The sequence below is a fragment of the Malaclemys terrapin genome, chromosome 14 (assembly GCF_027887155.1).
Source record: "Malaclemys terrapin pileata isolate rMalTer1 chromosome 14, rMalTer1.hap1, whole genome shotgun sequence".
Lineage (NCBI taxonomy): Eukaryota > Metazoa > Chordata > Testudines > Emydidae > Malaclemys > Malaclemys terrapin.
In genome coordinates, this window is record NC_071518.1 from 35,585,425 (window position 1) to 35,600,201 (window position 14,777).

The 14,777-nt window shown below is 42.5% G+C and overlaps 1 protein-coding gene across 1 annotated transcript in view; it reads right to left on the reverse strand.

The window, feature by feature from the left end:
- Nucleotides 1–14,777, reverse strand: part of BBS2 (Bardet-Biedl syndrome 2) — a 28,828-nt gene that overhangs the window by 841 nt on the left and 13,210 nt on the right. The window contains exons 6-16 of the mRNA XM_054049367.1: nt 14,269–14,373; nt 12,818–12,904; nt 11,367–11,502; nt 8,775–8,914; nt 7,796–7,943; nt 7,093–7,264; nt 5,870–5,999; nt 4,313–4,444; nt 3,361–3,498; nt 2,779–2,891; nt 1,191–1,339 (exon numbers count right to left, since the gene is read on the reverse strand). Of these exons, the coding sequence (XP_053905342.1) occupies nt 1,191–1,339; nt 2,779–2,891; nt 3,361–3,498; nt 4,313–4,444; nt 5,870–5,999; nt 7,093–7,264; nt 7,796–7,943; nt 8,775–8,914; nt 11,367–11,502; nt 12,818–12,904; nt 14,269–14,373 (1,450 nt within the window). The remainder of the gene's footprint in view (nt 1–1,190; nt 1,340–2,778; nt 2,892–3,360; nt 3,499–4,312; nt 4,445–5,869; nt 6,000–7,092; nt 7,265–7,795; nt 7,944–8,774; nt 8,915–11,366; nt 11,503–12,817; nt 12,905–14,268; nt 14,374–14,777) is intronic.

Here is a 14,777-nt window from a genome sequence, read left to right on the forward strand (position 1 = left end):
TGGCAGGCACCATACAAACATGCAGTAAAACAGTTCCTTCCCCGAATAGCTTAAATAAGTATCTCCCTATTTGCAAGCAAGAACTGGAACATTGTGCTTGTGCATGTACAAGGAGAAAAGCAGAAAGAAACCACACAACAGCAAAAGCTAAAATATATTTAAAGGTCAGTTTTAATAATTTAAGGTGTTGCTAGTAATGTAGGTAAACTTTACAATAGTCTGATTTAACCTGAGAGTGTCCTCCTTTAAACTTCTGGGCCAGAAGTGAAGAATTCAAATGTAACTTTTAATGTTACATTGTAAAAATGGTTTTAATAAAAGCAGTAAGTCTTACACGATTCAAAATGCTGATAAGTGCTTTGAACTGTTGCCCCAAAGTCATGCTGAGCCCATAACTCCCTGACTTTCCTAAGAATCTAGGGTGCCCAGCAACTCAGGGTCAGTTCATTAGCAAGTAATTCGTGTGATGGAAATACTAAGGGACTGCACTTGGTGCTTCTTCCAGCCAAGTAACTAGAAAAACACAAATTAGGGTTGATATTGAATTTCTGTCCTCAGCCCAGCAATTTCTCACCAACCTCCATGTTTTCAGAACATATGCTATCGAATTTGAGTTTGCACGTGTCAATAGTGATAGGGCTGATGACTTACCAAGTTGGACAAAGCTTAAAAATAAATGTACGATAGGGTTTAGAAAGAGAATTTGGACTGATTTTCAGACTGTATTTATGGTTTAGCCCCCCTATGTTTTCTGTACTTAGCCATACTTGGAAGTTTCAAGTTTCATGGGCAACAGAAAGAGAGGTGCTAATTTGGAAGCTGCTCTGCGCAGGCTGATCCCAATGCCACGCAGGGTCTGGGCCAAAGTCTACCTACTTTTGAACAGCATTTCCTGGGACCCTTGAGATTAGGGTATATATCTTATACCTTGTAGAGATAATTTGTATTTGTCTTTTAAAAATGAGAGTAACACTACAGTTTAAACAAGTATGGAGAGATTTCATATTCCTCTGTAGCTGAAAATTGAAGCAAGATTCCCACTATTAAGTCCTGGACCATACAGCAAAATGTATCTGGCCTTCAAGACAAGCTCTAACAATCCTGCATTTGCTCTTTGATGTGCCATTCTCTACCCTGGCTTGTTGAGCCAAAAATGGAGTCCCCAAAGTAGAACCCTGCCCTGGACTTACCACGCAGCTGCCCCGCTCGCTGGATAGCTTGATTTACGGATTTGAGATTGTTTAATAGCTCGGTGTGGTTGGTGCAGCGAATTTTATACTCATTAAGTAAATCTCTGTTAAGATCATAGAGTTCCATGTACCGTTTCTTCATATTTCTCCTGTGAAAATGAACAATAGAGACAAAGGAGACTCAAGGGACAAGGAAACCAGGCGACAATTCATGTTTTGTTAATGTAAAAAAGCAATAATATTTAGTTACTATGGTTACTGTGGCTACCTGCTGTTCTCAAGTTGTCTGAAGCTAGAAGGCTGAATGCATCAGAGATAGATGGGTATCCAATATAACTCCACTGCTAGTCATATATGTTATTCCTCATTACTTACACCAGGAAAACAAAGTCACTCAATATATTTACTCTATTCTCTCTCTCTCTTTTTCACATCCCTCCCCCCATTAGCATTGGGCTCCTCAATACTGGATATATTGGACTTGGAAAAGGTTCAGAAAAGGGCAACAAAAATTATTAGGGGTATGGAATGGCTGCCATATGAGGAGAGATTACTAAAACTGGGACTTTTCAGCTTGGAAAAGAGACGACTAAGGGGGGATATGATGGAGAGCTATAAAATCATGACTGGTGGGGAAAAAGTAAATAAGGAAGTGTTACTTACTCCTCATAACACAAGAACTAGGGGCCACCAAATTAAATTAACAGGCAGCAGGTTTAAAACAAACAAAAGGAAGTATTTTTTCCACACAACGCACAGTCAACCCGTGGAATCCTTTCCAGAGGATGTTGAAGGCCAAGACTAACAGCGTTAAAAAAAGAACTAGATAAGTTCATGGAGGATAGGTCCATCAAGGGGTATTAGCCAGGATGGGCAGGGATGGTGTCCTTAGCTTCTGTTTGCCAGAAGCTGGGAATGAGTGACGGGATGGATCACTTGATGATTCCCTGTTCTGTTCATTCCCGCTGGGGCACCTGGCATTGGCCACTGTCGGAAGACAGGATACTGGGCTAGATGGACCTTTGGTCTGACCCAGTCTGTGGCTGCTCTTATGTATGTTCTTAGTGACTGGAAGCTCTGGGAAAAGGAGTTAGTTTCCCCAGAAGAGTTAGTCTTGCTGATCATTAGCTGCATTAGATCCGTCGACTGCTTGCAATAGACAGTTGTGATGTGGACATTAGCCCTTAGCTTCAGGAGGACAGAGCTGTTCAGAGCAAAAGATTAATGCCCTGAAAATACAGGGAACAAACTCTTCCTCAACCTCCTGCTCAGAGTCCTTCCCCACCCTGCCCAGCTACTACTCCCTTCCTCTTCACACAACGGACTCCCTCTGGCCCAGCTGAGAGCTTGACAACACTACCTCACAGCTGATTCACACTGCCCGCCCAGCACTGAGTCATCCACCTGCGGGTTCCCAGCCTAAAGAATAGGTCAGGAACACAATGATCATGTGTAAATAATATGCACCTAGATTTAATGCAGCCTTGATCCACGCAGCTGTTTCTATCTAAAGGTGCTCTTCTCTACCAAAAAGCTATGACTGGCCACCAGAGCCAGAGAATTATACAGAAATGCAATGGCAGCTCACATGTCTCCCATGAGGCGTGAATCTTCTGCTCGAACCAACATGCTGCGGATAAGGTTGGAGTGGTCCGCCATGTCGGCAGTGAGTTTCTGATGGACTGTATGAAATTCATCCACCTATTAAGAGTAAAGACACCCAAGCACTTTGTGAAGTCCGTGCAAATCGGAGAGTTTCGCTTTGAAAGGTAGAGACTGCACCAAGTTAATAGGGAACAGCTTCCTATCCCTCCACCTGGATCCTTACCCAGGAAGAGGAAGGCTAGATGACACTTTCAGGGCCTATTGACCTCCCTGATTCACACCATCAACTTCAATGGACTTTGAATTTCCTGGCCCGTTTACAGAATGAGGGAATTGCCCTAATCATCAACAGCTAGGAGGGGACCCGACCCTGTTTTGGATAACAAGACATTTTGGAAAAGGGGGGCTATCACCCTCTCTAATTCACAGCACAGTAAGCCATGGTTGCAGGTTTAAATGGCAGAAAGCCACAGAAAGTTTAGACACAGAAAGAGAGAAAAAGGCATCAAATCCTGAAGCCACCATCAAATCAACCCCCATTTAGACATGCTTGGTGCCTCCTCACCTTAACTAGCACTTTCCGCAACTCCTCAAAGTACGCAGGGAAATCTGCTTCCACCTGCAAGTCTTCAATTGCCAAGAAGGAGGCCATTGACTGGATAATGTCACCGGCTAGATCTATATCATCCGTGCTGATAGAAATCTAACAGGTATAAAAACAGTAAGTTTCAGATTTCCCCTCTCTTCAAAATTCTCCCTTCACAACCATTAAATAGGACCCCTTTTGCAGCATATTCAACCTAATGCTCAAAACAGTTAATACTGCAAGATTTCCACTGGAAGGCCTATTAAGCTGATACTACATTTTGCTAGAATTAAGCACTGTGGGCTAGATCTGAAGTATATGGGAATCTTTCCACTGACTTCAGGGGACTCTGGATCAGGACCTAAGGGAGAAATGCATCGCTATGCAGAGGGCCAGCACAAGGATCATGCACTAGTTACATCCCATCTAAGCCCTCAAAATAGGGCTTAAGTGGTGGAGAGCCTCTGTTCTGCCTCTCTGCACCACAGTGAATTTCACCATAATTGAAGGGCCACCACGCTGTATTGTCCATATCACTGGCTGAGCTTGGAATTTTACTCCCAGATAGGAAAGTGGGCACTACCATTGAGGACAATATCCTGCTTAAAACACTAGCATTTCATCTGCCTGTGCAGTCACATAAAACCATGAGACACTTTGATGCTATAATAATCAGAGGAGCAAAGAATCGTAGGACTGGAAGTGACCTCAAGAGGTCATATAGTCCGGTCTCCTGCAATCCTGGACTAAATATAACCATTCTTAGCGGGACAGAAATAGCGTAAAGCTAGTGGAAATATTAATGGCTTGGTCCCTCCTCCGCTTTGTACCTTGGCTCCCTGTTCACTTTCTCATGTGGGCACTTCCTCCCAGTTCCACTGCTCTTTGATAAGATTAGAGCTAAATAGAGTACGGTAAGAGTAAAAATTACCTCCCCATTGGGTTTGATTTTTATGCACAGCTGTCCTGCATCACGCAGGGAAGTGAAACAGACTTGAAAAGGTGCACTTTGGAGCTCTGCATCCTCTGGTAACAGAAAGCTCTGGTTCAACCACATGACAACCTAGAAAAATAAATTCATAACATTATCCTTCCCATGGAGAAACTGTCTTCAATTTATTTGCTCTAGTGGACATTATGGGATACACTAGACAAGACAAGAGCTGCAAAGCACCCAGCTCAGAGCATCTTGTGATCATATGCACAATCCTACTCTGGGTCGTGGAATGAAGTGTCTCTATTAGAAAACAGAACCCAACTGGGAGTTTATTAGGATCACAGCACCCCCACTGGACAGGACAGGATGACTCACGATTAATTTTGCTCTCTCCCACCTAGTGGAATGGGGACAATTTGCTATGTTATACCTGGGCTGTTCGAAGCATGATTTTGTATAATATTATGAATAAGAGAATCAAGTATGTAAGAAAGTCACATAAGCCCTTCGGGGCAGGCACCATCTTTTTGTTCTGTGTCTGTACAGCACCCAGCACATTGGGTCCATGACCAAGGTTCTTAGGCGCTACACTAATATAAATAATACATAAGAAGAAATTGACAGAGGAAGGATTGTTCAGTGCTTAAGACAGTAGCTAGGACTTGGAAGGCCAGGGTTCAAATCCCTGCTCTGTCCCATACTTCCTGTGTGACCTTGGGCAAGCCACTTAGCCTCTCTGTACCACAGGTCCCCATCTGTAAAATGGGGATAAAAGCACTGCCCTACCTCACAGGGGTGATGTGAGAATAAATACATTACACATTGTGAGACGCTCACGTAACAGAAGCCATAGAAGTACCTAAGATAGATGGAGCTCAGAGGGGCAGGGCCAGAAAGTTTTCCTTGGAGAAGAGTATTACATCTGATCAATCGGCCATCAACCACCAAGTTAGAAATATTTTTGTCCCAGGAATTTCTATGCAATAAAAGTTACGTATGCTCCAGAGAGCCTCACTAAGCCACTCCCAAGAACTGGCCAATTTTCAGCGCAGGCTATAGCGAGCTGCCATCCCATCATATTTCCAAGACACACTACAGAACATTTTCTGATCCATTATGAATTTGAGCTGAATTGAACCCATGAAGTAAGATTAATTATCTAGATACTTTATTGCACTTTTCCCCGTTTGCTAATTTACAAAATTCAGTCATTCACTCCGTGGCCCTTCCATTAGTGCAAGCTGGCCAAGTTCTACTAGATAAAGTACAATGAAGGGACGAGTAACTACTAGAACTTCTGGGCTTAAGCAGCTATTTCCTGCAGATGCATAGAAACTCTGGGAATGTTTCTGCTATGCCAGCATTTAAAAAGAAGAAGCATGAACTCAATCTGTAAGCTGTTAAACACAGACTCTTATTGATAGTGGTGGAGTAAATTACATTATTTCCCTTTGCTCTAGGGATTCCCAAGTTAATTACAAACTCTCCACCTTATACAAAAGCAGCAACTGTGCTCAGGACCAGAAAATAAGATGTAGAGCATAAACTCACCCTTTGTACCCTCTCGCTGATGGTAAAGTTAACAAAGCTTAGAGGTTCAGTGGCCGAGTCGGGGCTGCTCAAAGCATACATTGAAAAGCGGGGTAGCTGTCTTGTCAGTTCAAAGACATGGAACTGTGTGCTGGAAGGAATCCAAAGGAAAAAGAGAGAGAGAAATTTACCAACAGACCAGTGATTTGTCTATTGCACCCTTTCATTAACAAATTCAGGATCATTCATTTTACATCACAGATTCTGTCACCACAATCCCTGCAATGAATATAACATTCATTAGGACTATACACAGAAGATATAAAACTGGAGACTTTTTATTAACAAATACAATTAAGACTTATTATAAGTAACATTAAAGATGAATGGAACCCCCTGAATTCAGTTCTCTGCATTGCTCCTGCAGTGGATTGATGGCCCCTGAAACAGTAAAGGAAGCTCTAGTCCAAACATGCCTTACGCTTTTGGTAGAGATACCACTAGCTGGAGCAGGGGAAATAGAACCTTGAACTCTGGTCTTGGCAGGCAAACGAAAAGACAAAATGATTCTCAAATGTTACTTCAGATGCATTTTATTTTTATAGTGATTTGGACAAATTCTGCGCTCAAACATGGATCCAGGACTTGTGCTGAAGTCAAAAGGAGTTGAGGACAGTCAGCAGCTGACAGAGTATAGCCCATATGCAATCACAGAAATGTAGGGCAGGAAGGGACCTTGAGAGGTCAAGTCCAGCCCCCTCAGCTGAGGCAAGACCAAGTAAACCTAGACCATCCCTGTCAGGTGTTTGTCCAACCTGCTCTTAAAAACCTCCAATGACAAGGATTCCACAACGTCCCTTGGAAGCCCATCTCAGCATTTAACGACCCCTAGAGTCAGATGGTTTTTCCTAATATCTAACCCTTGATGCAAATTAAGCCTCCATTTTCAAACGTGCTGAGCACTCACGGCTTCAGCTGAAGTCATTGGGAGCTGCAGGTGTTTAGCACCTCTGGAAATCAGGCATCTCATTTGTGTTTCTAAAGAAGCATTTCAATTCTCTTTTAAATAGGAGTCAGAATGCACAGGAACTAGGTCTGAAGAAATTAATGACTGTACTTGTCACAGACCTTCTACAACGCAAGGGCACAGAAAGCTACTGAGGCTACATCACTGCTCCGTTTCACACCAAACGCTGCTGACGTCAGAAATGGGGCTTGACGCTGTACTATACTGCAAACCTCACCTGCTTCTGTAACCCACAAAGGCTTTGATGTGTAAATCCACAGGGACATCTTTGGGAGGAGTAAGGGGAACCTGAATGCGACCCGAGAGGTTCTGGAGGCTGGGATGAACCACATGGCTCTCGCCTTCAAATATCCCTTCAGCAAAGATCAGCACGGCTCGGATCATTGTGTCTTAGGAAAGGGGAGAAAGTGGTTGATTAATTAATAGTTCTCCACTGGCAATAACTCTGCTTCACTTTCAAAATTAAGTAGGGGAGGGTTTTCTGTCAGAGTGGGGGAGAAGATATTGGATTACAGACATTTAGCCTCCATGCCGAGACCTAGATTTGGCAGTTTGCTCAACCTCAGGTTGGCACACGCTGCATTATTCTCCAGCCACTCCTAAAGGTGACATGAGGAGGCGGCAGGGATCAACAAGACCAATTTACTTCACTTCAGGTATCAATTGCATGGAAGAAGGAACAGGCCGTAAGGAGCTAACAAGACTTCTGGATACCGTGGTGATGAGGGTCACAGAAGAACCTATTCAGATGGATGGAACATTGGTTGATTCAAAACTCTGTGAAAGGAAGGCACCCAGACAGAAGAAATTGAGAATGACAGACCAACTAGGGGACAGGCAAACCACTGGCTAAATGCACCAAAACATTTGCATGTGAGGTTACAAGAAACCATCATCAGCAGCTGCAAATTATTTCTCACCATTAGATGTGGAAATACACAACTCTACGTGGGCAGCCTGACTGTCAGAGCCCAGGTTCACGGACAGGGCTGTCTGCAGCTGGGTGTTAGCTGGAATCACTCCCCTCTGCCCGTCAGCTTCGTTCACCTGAGCGCTCAGATCAGCCTGCTGCAAAACACACACTTCCAGCTCAGTATCACAAGAGCAAGGTTTTCATTAAAGCAGTTCTGAAGATACAGCCACGAGCCCTCCACCATGGGAAGGGATTTATTACAGCAGCCTTCAGACATTTTAAACATCTGTGAAGAATGTTTTGATTAGGCTTCTCCTCAAACTCTCTTGGCTGAATCTGACTTCTACAATGCCTTGTTGCCAAATGTGATTCTCTTTAGGAAAGCATGAGAGGGGTTGCTTGGGACAACCCTAAACTTTAAGCACATACTTAAGTCCCATGGGACAGCAGCACATACTTCATCAGCACATACTTGCTGAATCCAGGCCTTAACCATTACACCTACAGCATGGATCTACTCTTCCTTCTGCCTGTTCTCAAAGCTCAACATAACTCTGTCCTTTGCGACGTATCCCCCATTTGTCAAGGTTGCCCTGATCCACTGAACTCTGCCCATGTTCCCAACCACAGCCGTTTGTCAGATTCCCACCCAATCACCTCTGTGCCCTCTTCTTCTCACCCATGCATTACCAACAATAAAGATCCTGCAATCAGAACTTAAGTTAATCATTCAATTGCCTGAGCCAGAAGAGAATCCAGCTCCCTCTCCACTAGCTCTGCAGAGCCAATGTAGTCAGTAGAGTAAAAAAGTAGGGAAAACGTTAGGTATTAAAGTAAGAAGAGCTGGCGCTGAATACACGCTAGGAGCAGGCCTGTTGCATCCGATGTCTCTATTGTACATTGTCACTGCACTCTAATTCTTCTAACAGCCTATGGGTCTGGGGGAGAGACCAGAGTCAGGCCCTACATCTTGTTTTGAGAAGTACCTTTGAGTTTTCCTCATAGTTTCGTAATTCCAGCAGCAGATTTTGTTTCTTTTGACTAAGCTCCCGAATCAGATCCTGTTCCACACTGGTATCCATCAAGTTTCCTTTCATCTCCTGGCTTCCTGGCAGGTAGCCACGCACTGCACAAACGTAAAGCACAGAGCATTTCAAGCAAGTCTTTAGCAGCAATCTCTAGACTTCCACTTTTGCAGCATGAATCACTACTAACAGATCGACTGTAGAAATAATATCGGGCCAGCCCCTCAGATGGCATAAATGGGGGTAGCTCCACTGAAGTAAATGGAGTTATGCTGATTTACACCACCTGAGGACATGGCCCACTATACTTACCATGACAACGTGGCTGGACATTTAAAGGGACACTGATGACTTCTAGTGCATTTGGAGACTTCCATGAAAGTGTCTCCTGCCTCCTTAAAGCTGACTCTCACTGATCAGAATGAGTAACAGAACAATGTAGATCTCTTTTTCTGAATTCTTTTAGTTTATTTTATAGTTAGTTTAGTTTAGGTGAGGTTTAAGTTACTTACAAGCAACTCTCAACATTACTCCATCCTGACCAAGCTTCTGTCTGGGAATTTTACAGGGGCCAAGTGTTCTTGTTATTGTCTTGGTATGACTGCAACTCGCCATTTCCATCTATTCGAGCTAGCCAACCCTCCTAACCTAGCTGCTATTTTTTTGCTCAGGGAGACTTAGCTTCAGGGCTAAGATTTGTTTCATAATGGTCAGGATGAACGGAGGGTTGGGTCCAGCCAGGCAGGATCCAGAGGGAGTCCCTGCACCCAAGAATCTGGGAGGGGATACTGAGGCAGGAGAGTTCAAGTAGCAAGCTAGGAACCACAGAACTGCTTGCAAAGGCCTTTCATTTTACAACAGGTCTGTTCCCTGTCCTTTCTGTTAGTTCTGTGTGTAAGAGAAGATGAAATCCTCAGCGCTCCTGTTGAATGTTCTGCCTGACTGTGCAGCGCCAAGAAAAAGGTATGAGGAAGCTGAAAAACTCCATGTGATTCTGAGTTTAAAGGCACACCGCCCCAATGAGAAAGAGAAACACACACACCCCATTATTTCCTTTGTGGTCAACAATTCAATTCAGATGAAGGAGGGAGGGAGAGAGGGAACACTGAAAGACAGAAGAACAATGGCCGTGATCTTGTAACTGGCTCAACATGGCTGGACCTTGTGCCCATGCAGAGCCCCAATGACTTGCATAAAGCCCTGTGAGGGTGTAAGGTTCTGCGCACATGCACCTGATTGCAGGATTATCATCATTTAGTATCTGAACTACAGTAGTGCCAAGAGGCTGCAATGAAAATAAAGGCTCCCACATTGCCATGTATTGTGTATATTTAAATACATGCAAGCAAGACAGCAGCCCATGCCTCAAAGAGCGGGATCAAGGCCTATGATGTTAACCTATAGGGCTTATTTAAGATGAGTTGCCCTTATTAATATGGCCCTATTCATTGGTTCTTTACTCCCCAGCAAAAAGGCTTACATGCCCAAACATAAGCAGGGGGTTCTCCTAATGACGTCTGGTAAAAGCACTCAGGAGTAGGCATAAAGAGTGCTATGCTGTGCTACTTTCTCTAATATGTTTGGACTTGTGTTCCAAATAGGTTGTGCCAGGCTCACGTGTTACTGCTGAGCGGGTTTCAGATGGTTAAGACAGTCACCTGTGAGCCTTTCCTTTGACCCCCATGCTTATCTGTATATTCAGTTTGAGAAAATGTATTTAAGTAGTTTGAATAAAAAATACCTCCCATCTCAACTAAGTTTCACTTCCTTAGAATCTGACGATATAAGTTTACAAGATCTCCAGTCAACCACACGGTCTTCCATAAAACACAAGGTTGTTATTTCCTAAATTGCTAATTAAAAAACAAGCAAAAACATACATATTTTTAAAAAATAAACCTCTTTCAGATCTTTTTTATCTATCTTGAAGAAGCTGAAGAGATCCCACACATATTTATTTTTTCCCTCGCCATTCAATTTTAGCAGCATGGCTTGAAGTATCCCTGCATATATGAAGCAGAATATTCTGCTTCACTCTTAGTGGAAGATCACTTCTGCTAAGCAACTGAACTTTGTAGGCCCACTGGTCATCATATAGAAAACAGGTTTGATTGTTTATCGTCCAGGAGGCAGTATTCAAAATCTTGTTTTTGGAAAGCTTGACCCTTCTAGTCCCTGGATTTTGCAAAGGACAATGACAGATTTGACAGGCAAAAATACATGCAAACTCAAAAAGAAGAACAGGAGTACTTGTGGCACCTTAGAGACTAACAAATTTATTAGAGCATAAGCTTTCGTGGACTACAGTCCACGAAAGCTTATGCTCTAATAAATTTGTTAGTCTCTAAGGTGCCACAAGTACTCCTGTTCTTCTTTTTGCGGATACAGACTAACACGGCTGCTACTCTGAAACCATGCAAACTCAAAAGGCATTTAGCAGGTATTGTAACAACAGAATGTATTAGTATTAATACTTTGTGGGTAATGCTCTTGGCATTTCTGCTTAGCTTAAACTAATACACTGATGCTGCAAAGGAATTTTCATGCTCTTACCTTCACCATCAACTGAACAGCAGATTAACTGGGTGTTACCATCCATTCTATAATCCCCCTCTACCACTCCTGCAATTGAGGAAGCAAAGTTGTCCTTAAAGATGACCTCCCCAGTTCGGTCACTGCGTGCGTCAACCTGGAAAAGAAGAACATTCCCAAGACACGGGATGAAAATGAAAGCTAACCTCACTGGATAAATTATGCAGCTCTCTGGGACATTAACTGAGGAATCCCGCTGCACTTATGGAACTGCAGGTGAACTTGCAGCTCCGTTGATCAGATAAAGAAAACACCACCAAAAATTAACTAGCAATGAAATGACAGATCCAGATACACACGTAAAAGTGAGCTGCTCCTCAGAGACGCTTTCCCCTGAGCAACGTAAAAAGAGAAAGAAAGAGGGGAATTGCAAGCCTGTGCTGTCAAGGTGATACACACTACTGAAGCAGCAATGACAGGACCAAACTATAAGTAACCTTAAGGCACCATTTACAGTCTCCAGCCTTATTCATAGTCTTTGTCTGATGAAATGTGTTACTTTTATGCACAAATATCATGACCTTTAATGATCATTCCATGGGGGGATTTTTCAGTTCTGCGTAGCTTTGCTCTTCCAAGGCACAGGACACAGCAATGTTTTTCTAGGAGCTGGAGTCTTTCAAATCAATGACCAGTGAGGATACTGTAAATGAAAGACTAGACAAAGGAGGAATACGTGTGTTGAGGTTTCCTATACAACAATGTTGTATAAAGTCTAGCAGCTCCACATCAAAGGTTCCAATGAATCCTGGGGCTCTAGGTTGCTAACCTGAGGCGAATGAAATCAAATTCTCCTGAGATAATGAAAGAAGACATTGTGAAAGGAGTGTAGATTTACAAGAAAACATTGGCAAATGGTGTCCATGGGAGACCTGGCAGCTAAATCAGCCATTTCTAGCAAACGACAATGCTAAGAAACTGGGTTGAAAGGGAACGGAATTGAGTTTTACATAATGAGTTACATATTAATTATATTATCCAATGTATGATGGATTTATTATGGAGCTGTAATAAGATTGACGCTACCTTCTCTATTATCTAATACGTTTCCTTCATTTGTCATTTAAGAACATCCAGGAAACATGGGAGAAGGATACTAGGGTGTTCTCAATATACAGGGCTGGAAGTGGAAGTAGCCCCTCAGAAGAACTCTGCAATCTCCACTACTACAGAAACAACCTACTACACCGTAGGGATTGATTTTGAAAATATTCAGAGGACTGTTCTTCCTGTAAATGATGGAGTATTTGACAGGGGATTCAGAAGCTGAGCTAGGCTCATTGTAATATTTCTTCAGAGCTCAGTCTAGTCTTTTGAATAGTTTCTCTGTTCAGCCTTGTACAACTAAACAGCTTTGTCCAAATGCAATCTCTCAATTCACAGCTACTCATTTTCTCTCCATTTGAACTCACCTTCCCATTGGACCATCCAGTAATCAATTCACATACTCCATCAGAGTTAAGGTCAAATGCATGTATGCTCATTGCATGATTTTTAGACTGGGGAAAAAACAAAGAACAAATGCATGAAGCTATTGCTATTGGTACTGGAGTACGTATCTATATAGATTATATACAGGAGTAACAAGATGTCTCCTAAAAGAGTGTCAGGGCATCTGTACCTATAAATCATGTACCTCTGAAATCTGAGCACCTGCATTACAGATACAGGCCAGTGTTCTCCAAGGATGTCATCTTTCCCTCCAATACGTTTCCATCCAAGATGATCAATGCCCACCTCCTCCCACAAAAACAGTGGACCGTACAAGAGCCTGATTCTCTGAGACAAGAGTTACAGTCCCAGAATTCTTATAAATCTTGTTTGCAGTTGGGAAATACCCTTAGCACAAAGGAAATCATTTCCACATGATTTTTTAATATCACAACTGCTCCAGTCAGTGGCAATAAGAAAATTTAAACTGAGTATCCGGAAAGGATCTTCCTAGCAGCAAGATCTATTAGGCTGTGGAACAGTCCCTCAACGAAACTTGGGGAAGCCCCATTACTTCAGACATTTAAAACTACACTGGCTAGAGCACTTGGAAACCTACTGTGCAGGGAACAATCCTGTGCTGATCTCTGGGAAATGGACTAGATGAACTAGTAGGTATTTCCACCTGTCCATTATCATTTAGTTTGCTGTATTCTTGTTAAAACACATTTCATTTGGTCAAATCAACAGCAGTCCAAACAGAAACACATTTGTATTGAAACAATCTCATGTCAAGTTGTGCAAGGTGGGTGGAATCCTAAGATAGGAGACCAACCTGTGTTCAGAGAAGTCTTGGGAACAGCAGCATTCTGTTATCTGGCCTTTCCCAAAGCCTTATCTTTGGGCATTGTAACCAATACACAAATCATACTGAAGCTATTATGTGAGACTTCTCACCTCCTTTGTGAGCAGAATAGTAATACAAACATGCTTACTTCCTGATCACCAGCACACCTGCCAGCAGCACTGATGTAGTTATAGAAAACGCTGCAAGTCCCTCACAAATGCCATGTAAAATGGCTGTACCTCCGAAATATTTGTCAACAGTATCTCCACTGAATGAATCCAGTATGAACAAGGAACTCAAAATCCCCCATATGATTGCAGCCCTAATGGGTAGTCCAATAGCAATTGGCCAAGCAGGGCAGACGTTAATTGATGTGCTACTAATTTTGTATAGTGACATTTTATACATATAAAAAAACCAGTTCCACAGTACACATAGGCTGAGATTTCCAAAACCAAGAGATTTGGACACCCAATTCCCATTAAAATTAACAAGAACCAGGCACCCAAATCTGCAAGTTGACTTTGAAAATTGCAGCAATAACATTCCAATTTCTTTCTTTAGAACGTATCTGATTGTACTAACTTTAATCCTCCAGTAGCGGGCTGTCTTGTCATAAACGCCTACTGTACCATTGGATAGGGCATAGCCAAATCGACTGCCATACATGGGGCTCAGTGCAGTGATAGTCTGAAAAAAGAATATGTAAGAGTTAGAATGCATCTCTACCTCTAGAGTTTAAAGTAACTGATAATAGAACGCATGCAATTTCTGTACCAAATTAGCTGTTTTACACATTATTTAATTGGGGATAACTTTCCCCCTTAAAGAATATTACTACACTAGGTATACCAAAGATTAGTTTAAAATCATTATGGGCTCATCCTTCTTACTAAGAGTCTTTGGCGAAAGTTTTGTGTCAGTGAGAAAATGCCTGTGGTCACTGGTGTTTATAACATGGTGTCATTTTGACTTGCTCTGGTTAGACAAAACCCGTCTACTCCTACTCCATATACTCATCACCAAAAGGTTACATATTGGTTTGTTATGGACCACAAATAATATTTAAAAAAACAGAACACTGCAGTCTTTTA